Source organism: Mauremys mutica, chromosome 6 (genome assembly GCF_020497125.1).
Source record: "Mauremys mutica isolate MM-2020 ecotype Southern chromosome 6, ASM2049712v1, whole genome shotgun sequence".
Taxonomy (NCBI): domain Eukaryota; kingdom Metazoa; phylum Chordata; order Testudines; family Geoemydidae; genus Mauremys; species Mauremys mutica.
This window is the reverse complement of record NC_059077.1, coordinates 80,931,022-80,958,630: the sequence shown is the minus strand read 5'-3', so window position 1 is coordinate 80,958,630 and position 27,609 is coordinate 80,931,022. Positions and strand designations below refer to the sequence as shown.

The following is a 27,609-nucleotide window of genomic DNA, read 5'->3' as shown; positions in this document are numbered from 1 at the left end:
ATTTAATAATCAGAATATTTGTTCATTTACAAAACAGGCACAGTAAATTTGTAGTGTCTGAAGTGGTTAAGGGAGGATTAAGAAGCCTTAAAGACTAGTGCTCACATATTATAGTTAGTGGTGCCTTAAAGGCAGAGAGGCAAATGGGTGGGGTCTGATAGAAGTGAGGATGAAAAAGTAGCTAATGAACATAGAACTGAGAGTATGGAAGAGAATGATGAAAGGATGGTGGACAGGTCTCATGATATAATGGTGCAATGAGTAATCCTGGAGCAGAGCTGCTTGTACAAGATGTGAAAGGATCTAATGATGTGAACTCACAGAAGAGGAATGTGAACTAGCCTACTTGTTCCAGGTCACAGAAAGCATGGAGCAGAGGGGCGGATTTATAGAATAAGCTGGTGGTGATGAAAATGGCAAACAAATTGTGATAAACTTATACAGCAAGATATAAAGCCATTCCTCTTTTTCTTCCCTTCAGCTTCTCAGTTTGTTTCTTGCAATGTGGGATTCTCTCTATGTGTGATAGATCTGTAAGGGGGAAACAAAAACAAGCTGGCCATTCTATCCTTAACACATTTTATAAACTGTATACACAATCAGGACTGTGTAATCCACTATAATAAGAGAAATACATCTTTGGCAATGATTAGCTACAGAACATAACTTATGGTTAGATATATGTTGAACTACACAATAGTTATTCAAGTGCATTGGCACAATTAATACTCTTGAACTCAGAGTTTTCTATATGCATTTGAAAAGTGTTTTCTAAATTAATGACAGAAGTCAGTGCACTCAAGCCTTAGGCTATTTCAGAGCACCCTGCGTCAACAATTCATGGATGCTTTTTTAATCCCTTCACTGCCAAAGATATTTATTACCCATTGATTTGGTTTAGTGGTGTTCAGTTTTTTCAAAACTTCCATAGATGCATATTTATTAAGCAACACACCAGGCAGAATATCTTAGCACAACCAGTACCTTTCACTCCTATCAAGCCTTTGTGGGAATCTATTCACATATTTACTAAATTCCACACAAAATGTGAATAAAATGCAGATTTATAAAACCAATGTCTTTAGGCTTATATGAGCTCCAGAAAATCCTACTGTTTTATACACCAGCAGCATAGAGAATTACATATTGTTAAATCCTACTTCTAATAAACTAATTTAAAACTCCAATGATGTTCTGATTTTCAGAAATGTGGAATTGTGCATTCAATTACACACCTAATTTGTATTTATTACCACACAATTTGCATGCAAACAGGGTCAGTTCTGCACCTAACTAGCATCTTAGGAGCATACACATCTGATGTTTGTGCACAGCTATGGCAACTATACATGCCAATTAGACGCAGAACTCCATTTTTGTGCACACAGTTGTGTGCATATTCCTGACAATACCCTTTATGTTCAAGCATCATACAGACTCTAAAAGCCCTTCCAGTACAAAGAGTACATTTTCAAAACAAGCTTCTAAAACACCTTTTCATGTACCCAAATAGTGTGTGTGAAAAACCCTGTGTTTGCATGCACACGTCAACAGGGATTCTTTTTTTGGAAGATTAGTTCAGTGATGCCAACAAACTAAAGGAAGAACCTAAGTCTAGATCAGTTTAGTTAAGAAGCCATAATTCTCTAACCTCTATTCTCTATTCCAGCATGGCCTCTGGAAGTGTAGACCAGTGGACAGGACAATGGATTGAGACACAGAAGACATAAGCTCTATTCCTAGCTCAGCCATCGGCTCACAGTGTGACAGTGGGCAGAGGAATATAGGAATTGTCATATTAGATCAGACCCAAAGTTTGTCTCATCTAGTCCCTTGTCTCTAAGAGCAGACAACACCTGTCACTTCAGAGCCCTTGGTAGGCAGATATGGGATAATCTTTGCCCCAGGTGACTCTCTCACTAATTGCTAGAGATGATCTTAAATCCTGAAGCATGAGCTTTTCTTTTTGTAAAGAAAAACTTTTCCAAAATCTCTTGTTTTTGAATTAATGATTATAAAACTGGCTAGCCTTATTATTCATATAAATGTTCAATCCCTTCTTTGCTGCCTGATAAGTTTGCAGCTTCAACAACGTCCGGTGGCAATAAATTCCACAGACTAATTATGCATGGTGTAAAAAAGTCACTCAGCTTCTCCACACCTTGGTTTTCTCTGTGTGTTTGAAGTCCCATGACCCACCTGCTGTTAAAAATTTGACAGTCTCCTAATTGTCAAGTAATGACTCAGTTAACTTTGCACTGAAATTTGCCTTTAAAAGCAGGAATAAAACCCCTCTGCTTCACACTAACTACTAAATGAATCCCCAGTTTTTATCACTTTTTGCTCCAGTAAAATGTTCCACTTTCAAAATGTAGCCCTGAGAAGTCTCACTTCTTTTTGCCTCCCTCTGGCTAAATCCACAGTTGCCACAAACTCCAAACTTTACACAAACAGACATTTTCATAATATCTCAGAGAAAGGACAAATTTTGTATTTTATACTGCAGTACAGACACAGTTATTCTTGAACTGAATTTATTTATCTCTGCTAAGAAAAGCCAACAGAATTGCTCAGGTTCATCAACCTCTTGTTTGATAGAGCAGGGTGCAGCTACATCCATAGGAGAGTTGCCAGCTCCATGTCTTTGGCAATTTGGCCTTCAACTCTCCCTCAACCCTGTCCTCTCTGTAGTTCTTACTCAAGAGGCTAGCAGAAGGAGACAGGGAGGGCTGCCCAGGCTTAATAAGTTATCATTATTGTCCACTTTTGTTCATTATTGTTGGACTACCATAGGTCAATCAAATTAATCCAACACTACTGAAAATGTTTCCATTAATAATACATTAAAATTCAAGATGCTTACAATGTAAAGAACATTAAAAAGCCTGTTTGTTCCAACACATTTGCATGCTGCTTTTTTATGGGAGCTAAGTGGGCAGATGTAAATTATTCCCCATCAGTATTTGTTAGTCTGTTAAGCATGAGTATCAGGTATTATAAATTATTAGTTATCCGGGTATTATTCATAATACTGGTGCATATGAGTAGCAGTTATTCACCTACTGGGCACATTTCCTGGTATGAAACTCAACAGCAATAAATTATTACTTCTACTACTAATCTGCCTTCCATTGAAGGTTCTCAGAGTATGTGAAGCATGGGCTAGACAGTAAATTTGGAGTCACAGACCTGAGGCAGGGGCAGTCTGTCTGGAGCTGCACTGCCCCAAGAGGAGAACCAAAGCCCCGCCTTGCATAAAAATGGGGCAGATTGCTCTCCTTCCACAGCCTGCGGTTACAGGTTCTGAGCACAGCCCTGTCTTGCCCCTGCCCTGAAGAGGGGAGCACTAGCAAGCAGTCCCTGTGCTCCCCATGGCTCAGCCCCTGTGTAGCTGTTCAAAGAGAGAAAAGCTTCTTGATCATCCCTCTGTCCATGCATGGGTGTGCTGGGGTTACTTACAATCTGAGTCTATGTATGACACATTACCTACAGTACCATCCAGGTGGCAAAATCCATGGTCCATTAACCATAGGTGAACTATAGAACCCTGGTGCTTTCCAAGCAAAAGTAATATTTTCCAAGTAGCTGATGGAGGGAGGGGAGTTTCAGTGACTACATAAGACATTGTTTGAAATACATGTTACCTAAATTTCTTCATAAGCTATAGTGGAACCATTTTTCCCCTCCCAATGTCTTCCTTCCTTCTAGGTGATCTTTGCTGGCAATACGTTTCTGTAAAGAATACAAAATATGTAAAGAAATACTATATGAATTGAAATGTCATCAATATAAATTAGCGGTGGGCCTGAGCACAGTTCTATACCTTGGATTTGGATTTTGAATACCTCCTTTCCAAAAGTCAGGGGGTGGGGGGCGCGTGAATGGATGGAAAAGTGTGTATTTATGGTTTTGGTTCAGCCCCTTATGAAGGTAGGGTCCAACCACAAGATCTGGATCTGGATTGTGAGCAGGGTTCAAGTACCGTATCCCCACAAAGTTCATGGGGGACTAGGATCTGGATTTGTATTCAGGCCCATCGCTAATATAAGTTATTCCACTTCTGTGATCTACTTATTAACAGAACATGCAACATAATGTTTCACTTGGTATGGTGAGATGGCTTTCAGATGCTGCATGCACTAAAGTAATTGCACTCAATTAGCTAACAACAACACTGAACATGCAGGCTTGTAATCCAGATACCTGTAGTATGACAAACTGTACATGCAGCATAATTATAATTCGGTCCATGCATGCAACATGGTAGCTAACGCTCATTATAATATAACAAATGTAACAGTAAGCACACAGATGTAGACACTTGTGTATTAGATGAACTGTAAACATTGCACATGTTGCAAAAATATTTTACCTGATTTTTTTTTAAATAAAAAGTTTGAGGACACAAATGGGCTGGCCAAAAAACTTTAAAGGTGGCCCCTTTCAGTGGCGATGGTGGAAGGAGTCATGGTGAATTTAGGACCAGTTGCCAGCTGCAGTTAGTTCAGTTGTCTGGCTCCTCCTCTACGTTGAAAATGAAACACTTCTGTTCATCCCGCTGCCCAAGCAAGTTAGCATTACTTCATGTGTGTGCCAAGAATTGCCAATGCATAGTTAATTATGCAATTTGTGGATTCAGTTGGCTTTTATTTTACCATTATCTGTACCTGCTGACTTTTTTGCTTGCACTTTCATTTAAATGTTCAAAGATTCACATGGAGATTACAAAATAATAGGTACAATACAAGTGACAATACAATAGCACTCTAATTCTCACATTTGTTCTGTAGTAAAAGCCTCTGGCAACTTCATATTTCACAACAATCAAGGAAAAATCTCATTCAGCTTATACTTACCTTTTAATTTCTCCATAAGCCATAGCCACAGAATAATATAATACCACCTTTTTCTGGGTAGCACTGAAACTGTTGATACCCTTCTACTACCAGCATGGTAAATGGAAGCATTTGTTCATTGATTTCACTTAAGTAGAAAGTACATTAACTATTAAATATTTAACATTTTAATTTTTAAGAATGATAAACAATTCAAGTTAATTGTTAGACACGCAAAGCGCCAAGTGGAACACAGTGAAAATAGCTTACATTTTTCACAAGTGACCTTAAGAGAAGAAAGACCCCTAAGCAAATCATATTTATTCTGGGCCTTCAAAAGTTGCAGCCAGTTTTTCATGTGTTTGTTTTGCCCAAGCATATACTTGGATTTGGGTATCTAAATACCTGATTAATAATAATAGGTGGGATGGTTTTCAATACTTTTTAGGGGATTTGGCTTGGAGCAGCGAACCACAGCCAGTGGGAGCCGCGATCTGCCGAACCTGCCGACATGGCAGGTAAACAAACCGTGCTTACCCTGGCGAGCCGCGTGCCAGAGGTTGCTGACGCCTGCATTATAACTAGAGGTCCATACATGGATTTGAACTGCTTAGACATCTGAAGCTCAGGGTAGCTTCTCCAGCCAAGAGGAGTGGTGCAGCCATGCTTACACAGTGTGACACTCTGTCCCCTTCCAGTGGCTAGTCATAGAGCAATTTATGGAACCTGGGCTCTTTAGCTCAGGCAGTAAAGGCACCACAGGCACCAGCTTCAATCCCTGCTGCCGATGATCCACTACACAAAGGTTTTCAAATTTTCAAATGATTCTCATTGGTGAAGGAGCTGCAGAGAAATCAGCTAACAAGCAAGCAATGATAATGCCTCACTTGGCAGGCCCAGTAGCACAGCAGGTATACAACATTTATAGAAGAATCAAGAACAATGATACAGAGCATTTGGCACTGGTTACGGATGAACTATAGAATTATTACAATCCTAGAATAAATGTGACTTATTAGAGACTTCTGTTTTCTATTTGTAAGTGAGGTCAGCAGGAACCAGTTGTGCATATGTGACATTTTACCATGAAGGTTAAAGCTCAAAGGTGAGGTTAGGGAAATACATGACTTCTTAATCAAACATAAGCTTGTATGATGTGAAGTACAAAATTACAAAGTGAGGCAGAGACTGCTTGTGGTGATTGCTTTAACCATAACCCAAGCCATAGGCATTTCTAATGTCCGTGATTATTTCTAATGTTAGTGAAATACAGATTCAGGTTCTAGCATCTGATTCAAAGCTCATCCAAAGCTCCAACTGACTTCAGTGGACTTTGGATCAGACCCTATGAATGGATCCGAGGAGTGAGTCTATGTGACATCATTTTTAAAAAAAAAATCAGAATCCCCAAGCAACATAAGGTTTTCTGCCTGCAACTTTTCTTATGTTTTAGATGTGGTCAAAAGAATATGAGCCAAGGAAGTGCCCAGCATGTGATCAGCTATGCTACAACGTCAACAGAAAAATGTCATTTTCCAAATGTATGTTTCACAGTTAAAGCTAAAAATAACCATGAGCTCAGAGAACACTGGAACAGTGACATTTTGCACATAAAAATGACTGCAGAGTATACTGCTTTCTGATTGGCAAATAAGGTTGAGTTTTAGGGGCAGAGTGAGTCTTTCAACTAGTTACTGGAGAAAAAAGCAATACTAAACCAAGGAAAGTGTATACCAAAAAATAAGTGCTTCATATTCAGATATAAAATACTAAAGCAAGTAACTATTACAAATTGTTTTATAAGCCAGTGTCACTTAACTTTCCAAGTGGTAAGTACAAATGTGCCACCTGTGTCAGAACTAAAATTCTGTCTGGCATGAAGTCACTTAAAAAGGCCATTATTGTGAATACTGGGGAAACACATACAGAGAGACCATGGAGACAGCTTACAAGAAATATTCTCAAATGTCTTCTAAGGCCTAGAATGTTTGACAGGAAATTATAATGTTCTGTCATCTCTCTCTCTCTATCCCCCTCATCATCATAATATCTGAGCACCCAGTTAAAGGACTCATAGGGTATGCGTACACTGCAGCTGGGACTGGGAGCAAGCCTCATGCGACTTCAGTTTAAACCAGCATGCTAAAAATAGCAGTGCAGAAGTTGAGGCTCCGACGAAAACTCCGGCTAGCCACCTGAGCTCAGACCCAGGGGGTCAGATGGGCTTGAGAGCTCAAGTCGCAACATCCATACTGCTACTTTGAGTGGGCTTCCAACTGCAGTGCAGTCATACCCATGGGGACAAACTTAAAGCTGGTGCATGCAGGTGCAACTCTCTTAAGTCAGTGAAATTACACCCCTGTACAAGAGCTCTGAATCTGGTCCATGGAATCTACAAGAATGACATCCAAGCATGAGAGATATTAGTTTAATAACAGATGTATCATGTCTTCTTTGACTGAGATAGACCACTAGAAACTGGGAGGTATTTTCCAGAATCACCCTTCACAACCCATCTCCCTGAATTCAAAAAGGCAACAGTTTTCTCCACTAATCCCATTTATATTTTTCTTTTCAAACAGAATGGTTTATTGCCATGGATCTGACACACCTGATTTGGCTATGGTTTTTGGAAGCTATACTGTCCAAATGCTAGAAGATACTGGCATCTTGCCACATTGGAGGCCTGATTCAAAGTGAATGGGATCAGGCCCTAAAACTAGAATGTATACAAACGAACATTTGCTGTATTTCTCCCTAAAGAATTTCTTTATAAATAAAATTATTCATGGAGAATGTTGTAAAAGCAGGATAATATTTTAGTGATGAATTTAAAAAAATGCTGTGCTTAGAAATTCTGATGTCTACCCAGTATATGTTTACTATTTATTATGGATTGTCCGGAACGAATAATACGCTTGTATTTGCCATTCTACTAATTTCTTTCCATTTATATTTTCTGTACTATGGATTTTTAATTTTAAAAAATATTAACCCTTCTTTTGTGTGGTTTCAGAAGGAAAAATTAAAAATATATACACAGAAAATTCCTTAAGGCTTTTTAGCATTTCAGGCATTGAGGCCTCAATTCAGCAGTCCATCCCTATTCAGTGAAGTACTAAGTATTTGTTTAACGGTAAGCATGTGCTAAGTTTCATTGACTTCAATGGGACTTAAGCACATACCTAAACAAGTGCTTTGCTGAACAGGAATGTACTTAAGCAGATGCTTAAATGCTATGCTGAACTGGGGCCTGAAAGGACAGAAGAACATGCAGAAAATACTCTTTAAGTTCCTTTGGAGCTACACGAATTTAAGATGCCCACCTTTTAATGCAAAATATAAGAATGGGCCCAAAGAGTCTAAACATTTGGTTACATATTTGCTCTTCTCCAATCATATGCTTGACTGTTTGGAGATAATACAAGAGTTAACTATGTGAATTTATTTGCAAAAAGTCTTACCTTGTAATCTGTGTTCTTGTATTGAAGTCAAGAGATCTCATTGAGCGCAAGACCTCTATACACCCCAAGTACTGCAGGAAGAAAGAAAAGTTATAAAGTATGTATTATACGCACTGCTGACCTCTAGGAGAAGAAACAATTAATCAAGAAAAGTAATTGTGCAATCTTTGTTTTACATCTGATTTATCATTTGTAAGCTAGCTTTTCAGAACTAGGTTCTCTGGGTCACAGGGCTGTTCTATTTTAGTTACAATTTAGGTATATGTCAACATATCTTTTTATGCCTAATCTCATTTTAATACACAGTACATAATGTACTGCTTAGTAGTTCATTCACATTCATATTCTTTACTAGGCTTGAAGATATTCAAAGAAATACAAATAATATCAATATAAAAAGGAGTTAAATTGAAAAATATGCCAAGATATTGTCATGTCTACCATCAATTTGTTATAAACAAAGCCATATATTACGGGCCAGATTATCAAAAAGTCAGGCATACAATTGCATGTAACTACACCCCAAATCAGATATTTGAAAGAGTAAATGGTCAGTGAGAAAAACAATTGAGTATTTGCATGTGCAAACATCTGATCTGCACATGCAATTGCAATAAGTGGATGTGCACATTATCTGCCCTTCCCCAAACTCCTAAGTATCATAGGGTCACAGATATGGGGTTCTTTATAAAGCAGATGATGTGAAAAGCAACATGTTAATCCTTTAATCAACTGCTTGTAAATTCAGTTCAGAAAACCCCTGAAAAGACATATGGACAGCCATCTATCTATTGTTCTAAAGATAATCCTGCAAAATTAGAAATATCTTACTCAAGCAGATTCTAACACATGGCTGCCTGAATACAATCTGCCTTGCTGTCATGTTAAAAAAAAAATCTAACTGAAAAAATAAAAGGGGTGGAATTCGAAATTGTTCTAGGAAATGGTCATGCCAACCAGATCACTTTCAGACAAATGCAAAAAGTATTATCGACCTGATTGAAAGCAAAGTATGTAATTGTACATGAAAACTCTCCAAATTATTATAAGCTTACATCAGGTATTTCCATGTGCAAGTGACCAGTTAGACATAAATGCCTTGATTCTCCATTAGGTCCAACCTCTATCCCACCAGTGGAAGACTGAGCATGACAGAACTCAGTTCTACCACAACTCCACCTTGCCCCACACCAATATGCCTCTTCATCCCGCTTACGCTAGGAGTGCAAAGGGAGCAGGGGTGAGAGATGGCTATAAATTCCCCCTATGCAGGGGGAAATCATCCACTGCAAAGCTCTGGCCAGTTTAAAGCTACTTTGCACAAGCAGTAAAGTGACCTTAGCAGACTGGAGAATCCACTTCTATAATTAGTTTTTTGCGTGAACAAATACCTCCTCAGCACATGGACATTAGATGCACGATTATCCACCGGACTTTTTGAAAATCAAGCCATACAAAATACATAGTTAAAGAGAGAGATCTATAGATAACAGGCCTGATCCTTCGCTCTAGTACATTGTTTTTACACCAGTGTAACTCCAGTGAAGTCAACTGAGGTATGCTACTGTTAAACCGCTGTAACCAGGGGCGGCTCTAGCCATTTCACTGCCCCAAGCCCGGCGGTACACCGCGGGGGGCGCCCTGCCGGTCGCCGGTCCTGTGGCTCTGGTGGACCTCCCGCAGGCGTGCCTGTGGATGCTCCAGCGAAGCCGCGGGACCAGCGGACCCTCTGCAGGCACGCCTGCAGGAGGTCCACCGGAGCCCCCTGCCGCCCTCCCGGCGACCGGCAGAGCGCCTCCCGCGGCATGCCACTCCAAGCACGCGCTTGGTGTGCTGGGGCCTGGAGCCGCCCCTGGGTGTAACAAAGCAGAAAATTAGACCAGCATTCTTTGGAATAATGGAGAGATGGGTGTCCCAAAGTCTAATCAAGAAATTTTTTGTAGTGAAGTTATGAATTTCTGATTAAAGGATTATTGTGTTGTAGGGCTGTCAATTAATCGCAGTTAACTCACGCGATTAACTAAAAAACATTAATCACAATTTAAAAAATTAATCACAATTAATCACACTGTTAAACTGTAAAATATTTAATAAATTTAAATTGGTATTTTTTGATGTTTGTCTACATTTTCAAATATATTGATTTCTATTACAACACAGAATACAAAGTGTACAGTGCTCACTCTATATTATTATTTTTATTACAAATATTTGCAATGTAAAATGATAAACAAAAGAAATAGTATTTTCCAATTCACCTCATACAAGTACTGTAGCGCAATCTCTTTATCGTGGAAGTGTAACTTACAAATGCAGATTTTTTTTGTTACATAACTGCACTCAAAAAGAAAACAATATAAAACTTTTGAGCTTACAAGTCCACTCAGTTCTACTTCTTGTTCAGCCAATCACTAAGACATACAAGTTTGTTTACATTTACGGAAGATACTTCTGCTTGTTTCTTATTTACAGTGTCACCTGAAAGTGAAAACAGGTGTTCGCATGGCACTTTTGTAGTAGGTGTTGCAAGGTATTTATGTGCCAGATATGCTAAACATTTGTATGCCCCTTCATGCTGTGGCCACCATTCCAGAGGACATGCTTCCATGCTGATGATGCTTGTTAAAAAAATAATGTGTTAATTAAATTTGTGACTGAACTCCTTTGGGGAGAATTATATGTCTCCTGCTCTGTTTTACCCACATTCTGCCATTTATTTCATGTTATAGCAGTCTCGGATGATGACTCAGCACATGTTCACTTTAAGAACACTTTCATAGCAGATTTGACAAAATGTAAAGAAGATACCATTGTGAGATTTCTAAAAATAGCTACAGCACTTGACCCAAGATTTAAGAATCTGAAGTGCCTTCCAAAATCTGAGAGGGATGAGGTGTGGGGCATGCTTTCATATGTCTTAAAAGAGCAACACTCAAATGCAGAAACTACAGAACCTGAACACCAAAAAGGAAAATCAACCTTCTGCTGGTGGCATCTGACTCAAATGATGAAAATGAACATGCCTCGGTCTGCTCTGCTTTGGATCGTTATCGAGCAGAACCCATCATCAGCATGGATGCATGTCCTCTGGAATGGTGGTTGAAGCATGAAGGGACATATGAATCTTTAGTGCATCTCGCATGTAAATATCTTGCGATGCCAGCTACAAAAGTGCCATGCGAACGCCTGTTCTCACTTTCAGGTGACATTGTAAAAAAGAAATGAGCAGCATTATCTCCTGCAAATTGTAACCAAACTTTTTTATCTGAGTGATTGGCTGAACAAGAAGTAGGACTGAGTGGACTTGTAGGTTCTAAAGTTTTACATTGTTTTACTTTTGAGTGCAGGGTTTTTTTGGTACATAATTCTACATTTGTAAGTTCAACATTTGTGATAAAGAGATTGCACTACAGTATTTGTATTAGGTGAATTAAAGAATACTATTTCTTTTGTTTTTTACAGTGCAAATATTTGTAATAAAAATAAAGATAAAGTGAGCATTGTACACTTTGTATTATGTGTTGTAATTGAAATCAATATATTTAAACACATAGAAAACATCCAAAAATATTTAAATAAATTATATTCTATTATTGTTTAACCGCACAATTGATCACGCGATTAATCGTGATTCATTTTTTTTAATCGCTTGACAGCCCTATTATGTTGCTTTTTATATTATCTGGAATCTTGACAAAGTGTCTTATAAAGGAGCATACAAGTTTAGAGAGTTTCTTGTTTGTTTTCATATATCCAGCATATATTGTCTTTTAATTTATCTCTATAAAAGGTTATTGGAATCATTATATCTTGGAGTAATATTAAAGATTGAGGAAAATGAAAGATTGAGTGACTACTTGAGTTAGTTGATTTTTTGTTATTGTAGTATAAGAAACTACAGTTTGGGGGATAGATTTGTTTCAATATCTATTTTTTGTGCCATTACACTTCCCTTGTATCTCACCTTCTGGTTTTTGAAGTTTGTAAAATCTTGATGCAAAAGGCGTCAGCAAATATGAAGCCAAACTTTAAAGGTCAGATCCTCAGTTGTTTTAAACAAGCACAGCTCTACAGAAGTTAGTGGAGTTACACTGATTTACACGAACTGAGCATCTGGCCTAACCACCTAAAATTAAAAATGCAAAATATATTTGAGAGACCAACTGCATGTTTCTGCAGGTGTCATTACCTGTTTGTATCCACATATTTTGCATGTGCAACCCAGGCACCTACAACAACATTTTCAGGCTTTAGAGCATAAAGTTAATATGCTAAATTTATATTTAGGTACCTCTGCAGGTGGCCTGATTTTTCTAGGAGCCGAACACCTAAAGGCCACCTGAAGTATCCCTTTTTTACATCAGTGTTATTTTTTAAATATCTAGAAAATGTTTAGTCAATGTATAGTTATTGCTAGACAGGATAGAATTTTCTCTGTGTTTACGGGGAACAAATGGTTCCATGAAATGAGTGTTCAGTGTAATCAAGTGTTTGGAGTGAAGAGAAAAGTCGAAGAGTGTAAGCACTATCAGCCAGTTTTTGCTCACAGGGAATGTTAAAAATTATTGTTCAGTGTTTCATAGTAGCCTTATTCATCACACTACATTTCTAGAAGAAATCCTCCACTCCAAGAAATATGCACATGTTACTGTCGAGTCAGAATCTGGGATTAAAGAAATACCAACATTGCTAATAAAAATGTACAAAGATGTAGCCCCACGTAGAGTGGATTGCAACAGTCTAGTCTGGCAGTGACAAAGGCATGGATGACAGGTGCAACATCTGCACCCGAAAGAAATACCAGAGCCTCCTGTCCATACATAGATGGAAAAAGCTTACCTGCCCATAGCTGCTACCGGATTTTCGAATAGCAGTTGGGAATCCAGCCAGACTACTATATTACATATCTCTCTCACAAATGTTGAGCAAACCCCTTCAATCAGTCTGAAACAAGGTTAGAACTCCCAACCTCTGCAGCTGAGCAACTGGGACATCAATACCTAGCTCACCAGTACTATACAGGTCTTCCTAATGAGCTAAAATGGACTAGCAACATTTGCTTAACAAGATGATTGTCATCAATGGAGTCCCATAGCTCATGACATTACAGATTGTACCAACAGTACATAGCACCATGTACAAACTATGTCAGAGATAGCACGGTTGTGTTAGCAAATAAGACATGGTTACTGCCATGTAAGTAACCTTTCAGATCCTAACACATGTAAAGGCTGATATAGTTGTTGTGTAAACTACTGATGATAGCTCCGTGATGAAGTAGCCTCAATGTTCTTGGGTTCTGGGTTGAAATACATCTAATATTTGAAAGAAGAATGGTCTAAAATATATTGGAACATACTCTGTAATAAGCCCACTAGAAGCACAAGTTCTTGATGCTCAGGCTTAAAGTATATTTCTATTTTGGAAAGTAACTATGTAAAAATGGCACATATCGACTCACCACATCTGTTCCTTGTGTGTAGTCAAAGTGATATCACTTGACTTTCATTATTAAATTGAGCTTGTGCTGCATTTTACTCTTATTAGTACTACACAATATGACTAAGAGTGAATGAACAGGATTTGGTTCCTGTTTGTGCATGAACAAGATTGTTCACTAAATTCTAGCTGCAGGGACCATCATTAATAGCTAAAAGGCAATGGGATTGTGAAAATGTCATTAAAGGAGCAGGGTTGATCAGCTGTAACTGAGAGCCTAATTTGGGCAGTTTACATTTTACAACTGGTGTTGATACATGATCATAAAAGAACCCAGACTGATTCTCAGGTCCCAGGTTGAGTTTCCAGGGTTGGCAGTTACAAACATCTTGTATAATGAGCATATTTGTACTTGACATCATTGAGAAACAATAAGCTTACTGCCCTGCAATGCCATTTTTACAGTCTCTTTTCATAATACAACTGCATTTACAGTGCATCCCACCACCAAGGAAGCATAGTCAACAGGTTGCTACCCTTGTAGTACTCAAGCCACAAAGCCATTTTGGTAATTAATGTTTTTAAATTGTTGTTTTAACTGAACATTTATTATGTTGAGCAGCTCACTAATTTGTACTGATGGCAATTGGAAAATACATTGCAAGTGACTGAATCTAGCCAATTAGTAAGAATCTATCATAAAAAAGTAGAGATAATGCATCACAAAATACATTTGGTCATTTACTTCACAAGCAGATCATAGCTTAATTTCAAATACCTATGATACTTCATAGCCATATCCTTCTAGTAAACTCTGAATTTGTAAAATTAATGATGTCTTAGTCACATAACCCTTCTATAGCAATTGCTATTAAACTTCTGTGGAGAATTAGGGGGAAATCACTGATTTCCATATTTTGAGACACTTCTTGGGTTATACAATCCATGCCAATGCATATGGGAGTCCTAGGCCTGGTGACTGACAGCTTGTTGGGAACCTCAGAAGACTGGGCCTTCAAAGATATGGCAACAAGCCACTAGGCGGTGTTTGTCTAAAGCAGTGGTTCCCAAACTTTAACAACTGTGAACCCCTTTCACTAAACTGTCAAGTCTCACAAATCCCCTCCTAAAAATGAATATTGCCAGGGATTTTCTCCTTTACCGGAGTATAAATTATAAAAGCAGCAATCTTGGAAATATAAAATTTGTTTTTATGACATGCTTATTGCACACTATTTATTAATTATTATTTATCATTACAGTATTTTTATTACATTATGAAAATGGCAACACTCTTACAAGCTATGAAAGTGAGATCTTGGATCACTTTGATTAAGCCTGTTATAAGACAAGGCTCCTATGTTTCATCAAGAAGTATCATGTGAAACCAGCATGAAAGTATTTAAGAAGCCAACTCAAAGAGTTCCTCCTACACAAGCATTCAGGTCTTGAGCAGTCCAGGCAAACAACACAGGTTACAACAAAGCTTAAACTTGTTCTTCATAATAATTTTAAAAACATCACTAGCTGCCTATTTAATTTTAAAAACAGCAAAAAATATCCACCTCCCTTTCCATTTTTTATAAGGAGTCTTGAAGTTTAAATCTCCTCAATAGGGTGACCAGACAGCAAGTATAAAAAATCAGGACAGGGGGTGGAAGGTAAGAGGTGCCTATGTAAGAAAAAGCCCCCAAAATCGGGACTGTCCCTATAAAATCGGGACATCTGGTCACCCTACTCCTCAGTGTGATATGCTTGCTTTGATCTGCTTAGCTCTTGGAAGTCCAGGGGCTCCGGGCTGCTGGCCCCATGCTGCCTGGAGTTCCTAGGGACAGCTCTGTCCGCCATTAGGGATTTTTTTCCCCCGAGAACCCCCTGTAACATTTTGTGAACCCCAGTTTGGGAACCACTGGTCTAAAGAAACACAGTGCCAATATATCCTTTAACAGTTTTGATGGCAATAATATTGGAAATGGATTTCTAGAATTTGAAATAATTAGCAAAAAGGTGACCTGTTTTGTTATTCCTTGCAGGGTATTTTGCTCTAGTTATAAAAATAGATACCTCTTTCACTCCAGATTGAAAGAGCTTCGGGAGTACACCATTGTCTCCAGGATGAATGTGCAATTGCTTTAAGTTCTTACGTGGCCACGTCTGCTATCCTTACTTGAGTAATAACTTATTCTGGCATTAGTCCCATTTAAGTCAATGGGATGACACATGAATTAAAGCATTACTCACTGTGACATGGGAGGGGGGGAAATCAGGCCAAAGTGATTATCCCAAACTATTTAATTTATTTGAGATACATTTTTCTTGGCAGATGATCCCTCATAGATATGCCTTAAAGCAGTGGTTCCTCAATTTTTCCATGCTGTGACCCTGTTATAAGAAAAGAACGTTTCAGGCCTCCCTCTCCTACCCCTCCATAGTTTTGGGATCCTACTTCCATCCAGCCAGTGTAAAAAGAGAGATTGGTCATGACTCCTAGAATGAGAACTCGTGCTTTACAGGCACTCCAGATAAAGCAGAATAGGAGAATCTCTGATCTGTTTTGTGGGAAATAATCTTTAACGGGTAAATTGTGAAGTTCTTACTTAGGCAATCTCCTACGGAAGTCAGGGTTTGTCCTCTCACTCCTCAGAGCTAAAATGTGCCTTAAAAGGCACGTCTGTGAGTTGGATGAGATATGGAGGAGCTATGCTGCAGCTGGAACCCCAGGAAGAATTCTGGCTAACTCATTCAGACTCCCTCCTGAGATTCTTAGGGAACATATGATGCAACAACACTTTGTCACACTTTAAATGGATAATGTTCACTCCACTGCATCTGGCTACACCTCCTCTGGTGAAGGAGTAGGTGGCATTGCCTCAAATTCACCCTGTCCCTTGCCACTAGACTCCGTCGTGGCTAGTACCACTGGCAGCATGGAACAATGACTCTACATCACATTCTGACTGGCCCATGCACAAGGCATAAGGAGGAGAAACTTTACCTCCCACGTTTGTGAACCCACACACAACCTGGTGCTACATTTGGAACAGAAACAAACATCCTATAACAATTAGGAGGCATTTGTATCTGGGATGTTTTAAAGTGGGCCTGGTCCCACATTGTAATGGACCTATTGAGACTGATTGAGTCATTTAGCATACAGCAGGTAATGATACTAGAAAGTATTGCAGGTAACAGTGGAGGTCTGAGAATAGGAAGTAAATGCAAGTGAGTAATAGCCAGACTGTTTTAGCTCAGCACTTTAGAATTTAGTTTTTCTGGTGCTTTAAGATGTAAATATTTGGCTTTAAATGTCCTATTTAGGTTCTAAGTGAGATGGCTATTGAAGCCTCCCCTATTTTGAGTCCAATTATGTACATATAACATTGTACATTATATAATAACAAAAAGTATTCATGCAGTTAGATTCCTCGACTTCTAATGGTCCCCCTTCACAAAGATGCGCTGTGCCTCGTGTAAAGAAACATATAAATTTGAAGAGAGCTGATTAGTAACAACTTCTTTTAACTTGACTTTTTTTTGTCTTCACATCAAGACTTCAGCATATTTTCTAAGGGTTCAGCCATGCATTATATTCACATTGTGCTCTGGAGGGTGATGCAGTGGAGCATCTAGTCCAGGGGAGCTCCAGGCAGAATTCCCCCTGCAACTGCTGAGGTTACAGGGAGAGGGAGCCGGCTGCTACATTCCTTCAGGCAATGCAGCATACTCATGCTGCTTTGCTGTGCTCCACTTCCTCCTTGCTTGTTTGGTGCACAGGGTGCCACAGACTCCACTGAGGGAAGCATAGGGACTACACTGTGACAGGCTCTTGCACAGGCTGGGGGAGATTTCTTGTGCATTCCCATTCCCTCCCTGTGCACCTCATTGAGTCATACACTCACTAATATTGTGTTCATTAATAAATGTTCACTCTGGGTGAGATAAAACCATTTATCTTGGTCTTGTTTAATAGTAAAACAAGTGCCAACAACATATATATTTACAGTATAAAAATAATAGCATGTAACACACTATAGTTGAAAAGGCAAAAAAGTACTATTTAGTGTTTCCAAACATTTGCAGTTTTTGGTAAATCTTATAGCAATATGTAATTATACACAAAAGTTTAAAAGTCAATTTCTCATTTTCTTTTTCTCATTAAGGACTATACAGAATGCATGCTCTAGCCCAGACAGAAAACTCTAAGTTAAGATTAATTGAATAGAAATGGAACAGAAAATCTGAAAACAAGTCTTTACAGTTTAACAACAAATTACTTGACCCCTTCAGCTGTGAATTTATTGTCACAAATTGCTCCAAACAAAGAAAGCAATATTGCAGTACAGAACATCTACACTAGTTTAAACCACTATTAAATATTATTGTCAATAGTTTTTCATGCCTCTAAAATGGAGAAAATGATCACAAAAATGCAGTCAGCTAACAGATGATGTAGCTCTGGAAAAGGGGAACTAGTTAACTAGTTTTTTACTACTAACTAAAGCTGTACATAATACAATTACTATCTTGTGCTAACTACAGGTAGAACAAATGTAAATGTAATCTATATGGCATATGCTTTATTAATCCTTAATTGGTGAATAACAGTCTACTGTTTGACTGCCACGTTCTATTTGAACGCCAGGATAGTTTTGGATAACTGTAATAGCAAATGGATTTAGGGGACATAGATGCATTTTCTATGGAGGAGTTCAATGCCTCCCAGAAATCACTTTTAAAAAAATCAATTGCTGCAAACATTCCATAGTGTATGTATGCTTTTTTTTTTTTTTAAATGGTACCTCATTACTTTCATTTGGGCTTTCCGTGAAGTCTACAATTCGGCACTTTCTCCATTTTGTTCTCTGAACTGTCTGCTTGGTTTTCTGATAATGAGGTCATTGTTAACATATTATTAAAATTGTTATGGAAAAGAGGTATGCTTCATAAGCTTTAGATTTAATTAGCACAGTAGAATTAGACAGCATTTTCATAATGGACTTCAGGGGAAAAAAAGAGAGATTCCAAATTTTCTTTGAATCAGTCCAAGATATTTTTTAAACTCACTTTATAAAACAGTCGATCTAGACAACAGCACTAGGAACTTTAGTATTTGTTTAATACTCAGTGTGCAAATTCTTTAAAAAAAAAAACAGGGCCAGTTTTAAAATTTTCACTGCATGACTGTGAGTCACTGCATATTATTTGAGGCTGTGCTTTAAATAGCTTAAAAGCTTTTACAATTAATTTCCTGTGAACTCTTTTGAACGGAACCTTGTCTTCATATGCATTTGTTCAGGTACCATTGGGCTCTGATCCTGACTTGGATCTCTGGGCTCTACTAGAATATAAATATTCAGTAAGAATAATATCAATAATAATAGCTACTGAGTGACTATACAATGTTTTTGTCTAGATAAATCTACCTTATGGCTAATCTACCGAATCAGCTTCTGAACAAAGAATGACAACCATTTTGTCCTAACATACAAACCTTGTGTGTTTAGTTGTTTCAATGATAAAAAGATTCAGCCTCCTATGACAATGCAAAAAGTTATCATAAATAAACAATAAGTTCCTTCAATTAATATATGGACTTCACACACACACACACACATGATATCATGGATCTTAAAGAAGCTTATTAAGAAAAATTTTGTGAGTAAAAGAACTATTTGTTGTCCTTCTAAAATAGACATACATATACATAAGTATCTTAATATTTGAGAGAACGCTATCTCTTGGTATTAACAAGTGAGATATCCACTTATTAAGAAGATATCAAGATTTACTAAAACCCTAAAGAGGATCAAAGTAAGCAAATAAACTGTCATGGGAAGAGAGGGCAGGTCCTCTCATGGATCAGTAACTGGTTAAAAGATAGGAAACAAAGGGCAGGTATAAATGGTCAGTTTTCAAAATGGAGAGAGGTAAATAGCAGTATCTCCCAGGGGTCTGTACTGGGACTAGTCCTATTCAACATATTCATAAATGATCTGGAATAAGGGGTAAACAAGGAGGTGGCAAAATTTGCAGATGATACAAAACTACTCAAGATAGTTAAATCCAAAGCAGACTGTGAAGAGTTACAAAGGGATCTCACAAAACTGGGTGACTGGGCAACAAAATGGCAGATTAAATTCAATGCTGATAAATGCAAAGTAATGCACATTGGAAAACATAATCCCAACGATACATATAAAATGATGGGGGTCCAAATTAGCTTTTATCACTCAAGAAAGAGATCTTGGAGTCGTTGTGGATAGTTCTCTGAAAACATTCACTCAATGTACAGCGGCAGACAAAAAAACTAACAGAATGTTGGGAATCATTAGGAAAGGGATAGATAAAACAGAAAATATCATATTGCCTCTATATAAATCTATGGTACGCCCACATCTTGAATACTGTGTGCAGATCTGATCGTCCCATCTCAAAAAAGATATATTGGATTTGGAAAAGGTACAGAAAAGGGCAACAAAAATGATTAGGGGTATGGAACAACTTCCATATGAGGACAGATTAATAAGACTGGGACTTTTCAGTTTGGAAAAGAGACAACTAAGGGGTCTATAAAATCACAACTGGTGTGGAGAAAGTAAATAAGGAAGTGTTATTTACTTCCTCTCAGAACACAAGAACTAGGGATCACCAAATGAAATTAACAGGCAGCAGGTAAAACAAACAAAAGGAAGTATTTCTTCACACAATGCACAGTCAACCTGTGGAACTCATTGCCAGGGGATTTTGTGAAGACCAAGACTATAACAGGGTTCAAAAAAGAACTAGATAAGTTCATGGAGGATAGGTCCATCAGTGGCTATTAGCCAGGATGGGCAGGGATGCAAAACCATGCTCAAAATTTCTCTGGTTTTCCATGGAATTTAGCTAATTTGTACAGTCTCTCCGCTGTAGGTGGTAATTCATGTAAAACTGTGTGCACTGGAGAAAGTGAGTACCTCTTGCAAGGTACTGAGTGACTAACTCTCCCTGAAAATACAGCACACCTCACAGAACTGGGCACTGGATAATAAAGGGGTAGGTACAGCACATAGTTCAATGTCAACAGGAGATGCCAGTGGCAGTTTTGTATGCTCAGTGAATAACACTTTTCATGTCTGGTAATATGGTTCATGAATAATCAGGCATAAAGGATTTTATGCAGTAGAACCTTTTCATCTACTAGGGGAAGAGGTCCCAGAAGAATTGTTGTGCAGTGATGTAGAATATTTTCACCATACATTTGAATACATTTTCCCTCATGTTGTCAGGCTGTTTACCCATTTCTTCCACACCTGGCTGTGCTCTTAACTGCTGAAATTTAAATCCTGTCCTTCATTTCTTGTATCAGCAGATGCAGACAGTGGAGAACAGACTGGTTACGGAAGTCACTACATAGCACACGAGCAGAGGCATCAGGGAACAAAAGGGTTATCCAGTAAACCTCAAGAAGAACTGCAGAGACCCTTTACCAACTGGTATATATCTCTGCAACTCTAACTACAACCTCAGGTCTTTATAATGAGTTAGTGGCTTTAGATTTGTCCCCAGTGAAAAGGTCTAACACCATCTCAAAACCAACACATATAATGATAATTCAGTACCACTTAAAAGAGAGAGGCCATGGAGTTAGTTAACGGACGGAGAGTACATTTTCATCTCATCCCTAAAGAGCAATTCCTCTAAGTCAACACTAAGGTTTCATTTCATTTCATGTTAGAGATGAAGTACTGCTGAGAAGCAAATTTCAGCTCCCAGTTCTGAAAAATTTCTAATCTTTATTAGTGTGGATAAATATATGTTCAAAATAAATTTGGTGTGAACACTTCAGAACCCGATTCTAATCTTTTTGTATTTCCTATGCTTGTGTATATGAATTTAAATCACTATCACTATAGCTCAAAAACACACATGCAGTACAAAAAATCAGTGGGTCACAATTTCACTAGCTGCCTCTATAACTGCACTCACAATTTTACATGTGCAAACTTTTGTTTGTGAATGTTTTCACCCACTTTTGCATGCAAAAAGTTAGTGTAGATTTTGACATGCACATATTGGATAGTTATAGATCTACCTATTTTATTTTGCATTTTGCATCATGCATCCAAGTTTTTCTACACAAATATCACCTGTGGAAAAACTGCACATGCAAAAAACGCTAGTGTACCAAATTTCTGATGCAATTTTCAAGTCACTCTAATTATCAATGAGTGTGAATGTAAAAATATGCACTATGTAATACTGTAGCAGCAATGTATTGTTTATTCTTCATTAATGCATACTTAAATAAGAACTACTCTGCCACAGTTGTCAGAGTATTTTGTTGCCCACCAACCATCTCTGACAAGATACATTTTCTTAAAAGCACTGAGCAGATTAGTTCGAGCAGCTTGTGTCACGCATCAGAAATCCTTTAATATGAACATGCAAAAACTTCTGCAACCAAAACATTTTGCTACAATAGAAGATCCTAATGACATATGTTAAACCACAAATAGTGTACAATATATCTAGATTTATTTAGTAATAGTATTGCCGCAGTACAAGGCAGCCCTATTCATGGACCTGGACCCTATTGTGGTGGGTGATGTACAAAGACAAAACAAAAAGATGGAATTTGCTCTCATCTGAATTTGTTATTCTGAACATCATCAGACAATACAGTGGCAAAATGCCTGAGTCCTATCTGTGCTAAAACTTCTTCCACTTTTACTTTCAATGTAGCTTCAAAGGTCATCATGAATTTTGGATCCTGACAGTGCCAGCATAGATGCAGCTCAAATGTAGATAGTAAATCCAACCTGTATTCATACTTCAGATGGTTTGCAAAATTCTTGTCAGTTTTCTTCATTTGGCAAAACCAAAAATTGTTAGTGTGCACACGTTTTTAATGTGTTACTCATGTAGGGCACTCAAAAAGTTTAGTTCCAGATCACAACAACTTGGCTGTATACCTTGGGCCAAATTCACTGCTAGAGTAAGATGGAATCAGGGTGGATAAAAATCAATGGTTTGGGTTTTTTTAATTAAAAAAACGGATTTTTTGATAAAATTATTTTTGAGGAAAAAACCTATCTAAAGATAGTTTTAATTAAGATACATTATAGCTCAAAGCTATCTCATCATGAAATAGGGATTATAAATTCTAATTCTATAGTATGAGACAATATATTCATGTAATGTTTAAGAAAAGTTTTGTAAATGAGTTCCAATAGTTCATGGATTAGGGACCCAATTTTATGGGATTCCAGGGGTTTCTGGATGGATTATTTAGGTTAATCTTTCTATCTACCCAATGGGACTCAGTGCTCAGTCTAGAAGATACCATCAGAGATGCTTAGTTTTACTGTTCTCCAGAGATAACATGCTTGTTAATAGCAAAAATGTTTTAAAATAAATAAATTAATATAGAGAGGTGAGAAATAACAGACCTCAACCCTATTGTCCATTTGCAAATTTGTGTACACAGAGTCAATCCCTTACCTCTCTCTAAAAGTGCAAAGTTTCAAAAAGCTCAGTGAAGAGAAGATTGTTGGGGGCGGAACAGATTTGGACAAGGAGAAGAAGTCTGGAGATAAATGTGAGAAGGGAGGGACAAGCAGTAGAAACAAAAAAGTGAAACTGCTTGAGCAGCATATTCCAGAAGTCTTGAGGTCTTTCGGTGTGTAGCATTCATTGATTTGTGATCTACCATATCATTCTCTCACTAGCAGGGAAAACCTATAATGGCAGCAGGCCCTAAAAGAGACCCAGTTTGTGAATATTTTAATGAAGTTTCTCTCCCTGTGGATAAGACAGGCATGTGTGCAAAATGCAAACAGTGCAACAAAAAAATGCAAGCCCTGGTTGCCTGACTGAAACATCATGAGGAAGCTCAGGAGGAAGCTGCATTGAAGATGATGAAAGGAACATGTCTGAACATGCAGGATCTTCAGGTTGATAAACTTTTTTAATTCATACTTCTTTCTTAAGGACTGCCTGTCTTCCTTCTGAACTATTCTTGAATTCTCATGTTTGAGCAAAAAATATAGTTGTTACTCTATGGTATTATCATTTTAGATGCAGGTGTGATAAAAAATAAATAGCTGAAATAGGCAGATCTTCCTTTTACAATTTCACCTTTAAAGTAGTACTGTCAGTGAATGCAATGAGTAATACTAAACGAGCAGTATGGTAATAATAATTAAATAATTGCATTGATTTATTTTGTCAACATAAAAGATTCTGAAGACTATCCACCTTCAAGATCACCATCATTTTCTATAGTTTCAGAGTTATCTGCCGATGGTAGTGTTTCAGTCACATCATGTATGTCACCTGTATATCACCACAGTATATCACCTGTAGCAAAAAGAAAAAAACATCTCTATCATCCAGAAACAAACCATAGATAAGTTTGTGATAAGAACCAGCAGATTACAAAAAGAACTAATTGATGAAAAAATTGCTCGGTTTGTTTATGCAACAAACTCTCCTTTCTGTATGATTGAGAACCCAAACTTCATTAAGACCAGGATACAGTCCACCCAACAGAGCAGATGTCACAGGCAAATTGCTGGATAAAGTGTATGAAAGAGAAATTGAGCAGTGTGCAAAAGATCTAGAGGGTGAAATTATTAACCTGAGTCTTGATGGGTGGAGCAATGTTCACAATGATCCTGTTATATGTGCTTGTCTGACAACAAAAGAAGGGAATGTCTTCCTTACAGAAACAATTGATACCTCAGGAAATGCACACACAGCAGAATACTTACAAGAAGTAGCAGTAAAAGCTATAAAAAACTGTGAAAAAAAATTCAAATGTCTAGTATGCAGCTTGGTCCCAGACAATGCTGCAAACGTATCCAAGATGAGAAGATATTTAGAAGAGAGTCCCAAGCTAATAACATACGGTTGCAGTGCTCATTTGATGTACCTCCTAGCCAAAGACTTCAGTGGTCCAGAAATAAAGGCTAATGTTGTTGAAATTGCAAAATACTTCCGTAACAACCACGTTGCAGCAGCTGCTCTGAAAAAAGTGGGAGGAACCAAGCTAACTCTCCCACAAGATGTGCGATGGAACTCAGTGGTGGACTGTTTTGAGCACTATATCAAGAACTGGCCTAATCTGATGACCGTTTGTGAACAAAATCGTGAAAAAATAGACGGCACTGTCACAGCCAAAGTTCTCAACATTGGGCTTAAGAGAAATGTTGAACACATGCTTAGTACCTGGAAGCCTATTTCTGTAGCCTTGAACACAATGCAGGGAAATAGCTGTTTTATTGTTGATGCTGTTGAAATTTGGAAGGAACTGAGTGAGATCTTAAAAAGAGAAATATGCAATGACAGAGTTAAATTACAAGCATTAAAAAAACAAATGGGACAAGCACTATCTCCAGCTCATTTTCTTGCAAATATTCTCAATACTCGGTACCAGGGTCAAACCTTAACTGCTGAAGAAGAGGAGCTGGCTATGACATGGACATCCAGCAATCATCCCTCCATAATGCCAACTATAATAAACTTCAGAGCTAAGGATGAACCAGAATGTATTTCCCAGATTTGATTTAAAATGAAAAACACCATTCAAGAAATATATGTTTGCTGATGATGTTTTAAAGAAAGTCACACCAGTGAACTGGTGGAAGTCACTTAAGCACTTGGATTCAGAGACTGTTGAAATGATAATCTCACTTTTAACAGCAGTAGCTTCTGCCCGTGTAGAAAGAATATTTTCTTCCTTTGGACTAATTCATTTCAAATTGAGAGATCGTTTGGGACCTGAAAAAGCAGGAAAGCTTGTTTTTCTTTTTCAGATTATGAACAAACAGGAAAATGAAGGTGAAGATAACTGAGTTAGCTGCAGAAGCCAATATTTTAAGTTTCTCATGTTGACTTGGCTGACAGTCGATTTAATTTTTGTGGGTTGTTTTTTTAAGATTTCATTTAACTATTTTAGTTAAAAACAATTTTAACAAAAACAAACATGATATAAAAAACTTGAATGTTTAACTAAATTCAAAAATTTATATGATTGTTTTGTTAAAATATTATGTTTGCTGTTGAAGAAAAAAATTCAGAATACATAACGTTGTTGTTTTAGTTAAATAAAACAATTTAAATGTCTGTCTGGTGATGTTCTCCTCCTAATACAGCATGGCAAGAAAATCCTCCAAATATTAATGATTAACCTGTTGAATTGGAGATAGTTCACCTCCCCACTTATGATTTCATAAGTATATGCTTCAATTACCTTCGGTAAATGAAATACCAACGATCATTCATTTTCTGATATAGCTGTAAAACTAATCTGAAAAGTTTTCAAAATAAATCACTTAAAAATATATAGTGTGTACCTTCTAAAAATGAAACCTACATCTATCTCTTAGTTGGGAAGAATATGTATTAAGGTTATAACAACCAACAAGCATGCAATTTTATGTAGAAATCCATGATTAAATTGAGTCTGACTAGTGATTTAAATCATGATTTAAATCAATTTGATTTCAATCAGATCCACCCTGGCTGGGATGAATTTGCCTTCTTGTCTTTTTCGATGTGTTAGAACTAGTCACCAGCTCTTACACCAACATCAGTCTGATATGCTAACAATCAAGTGCTTTCAGTACACATAAGCGCATGCACGCACACACACAGAGATGTGCAAATAAAATTGATCTTAACATGAATTAAATAAACTAAAATAAGTAACAGTTAGGAGAAGTTATCTATCCTGGGCCAAAATCTAATTCAGATTTCAGTCAAATACTAGAAGTATTTAGCTTTTCCTTGTCTGCCATGAGAATATCTTTGGGCCTGAGTCTCATTTACAATAAAACCACTCTACTCTGCGCTGGCAGCATAAGAAAACTTAGAGAGCACTGTGGCCTAGTGGCTAGAGCACTGTCAATTAAGTCTTGGAAGACCTGGGTTCTGGTACTCAACACAACATCAAGCTGTCACTGTTTTAACAACTACATTGTATAGTACTTGCAACACAATTCTTCATTTAATAACTTTTTTTGGAAGGAGGCTCACAGACATGCAGTTTAATTGTCTGATCTTTTCTCCTGACTTCTGCTTACATTTTAGATAGTATTAAGTTAAAATGGCTGATGTCTTATTTTAGTATAAAACATGGCATCTGCCCTCAGTATGAGTCATTCGGGTTTCTGAGGAGGTGAAGAGAAAAGGATCTATTTAAAATGCTTGGACTACAATATCTGTGCTGCTTAACAGGTTCGTGTGCGAGTCAACAAAAAGAGTTTTGCTTTTTACAATTACCTCATTGTGGTGATATGGTGTCGGAGATAGTGAAGATGTTACACTTTACAAACAATAAAGGCATTTCTTGGTCTATAATTCTGTACTAACAAATAAAAGGGTAATAAAAGCAGATCAGCATTGAGATACATGCAGCATGCATACTATACAGTATACGACATTTAGAAGTCCTTCAGGGAACAGACAGGATTTATTTTCTTTTTTGTTCTTGTTTTTCTTACTTCCTGGATTTGTATAATTTAATGCATTTCCCAGATTTGATTTAAAATTAAAAACAAACAAAAAACCCTAACTTCTGTGCAAGTATAAATGTAAGGGGAAGAGATTTTTAATGATTTTCTTATAATCTCTTACATGATCATCTTTGGAGCTGCTCCTTGTCTTTCACTGCCCTTTATCTTAATGTATCTTGTTCGCTGTGCAGGTAGCGATCTTTAAATCTTTACACTGATTTCACTATATACATTTCAGTGCTGGCTGGGATTCTTAAAGCAGACTGATGAAGTTAGGCACCTAACTCCCATTGACTCCTAATTCCTTCAGGCCCCTTATAAAGAAAGCAAACTTTCCAAATAGTTAGTCAGATATTAAGCCATAGCAAAATG

General features: G+C 37.6%; 1 protein-coding gene across 1 annotated transcript in view; it reads right to left on the bottom strand.

Annotated features, from left to right (window-relative positions):
* Positions 1–27,609, bottom strand: part of SHC3 (SHC adaptor protein 3) — a 119,208-nt gene that overhangs the window by 40,193 nt on the left and 51,406 nt on the right. The window contains exon 5 of the mRNA XM_045021593.1: positions 8,300–8,370. Within this exon, the coding sequence (XP_044877528.1) occupies positions 8,300–8,370 (71 nt within the window). The remainder of the gene's footprint in view (positions 1–8,299; positions 8,371–27,609) is intronic.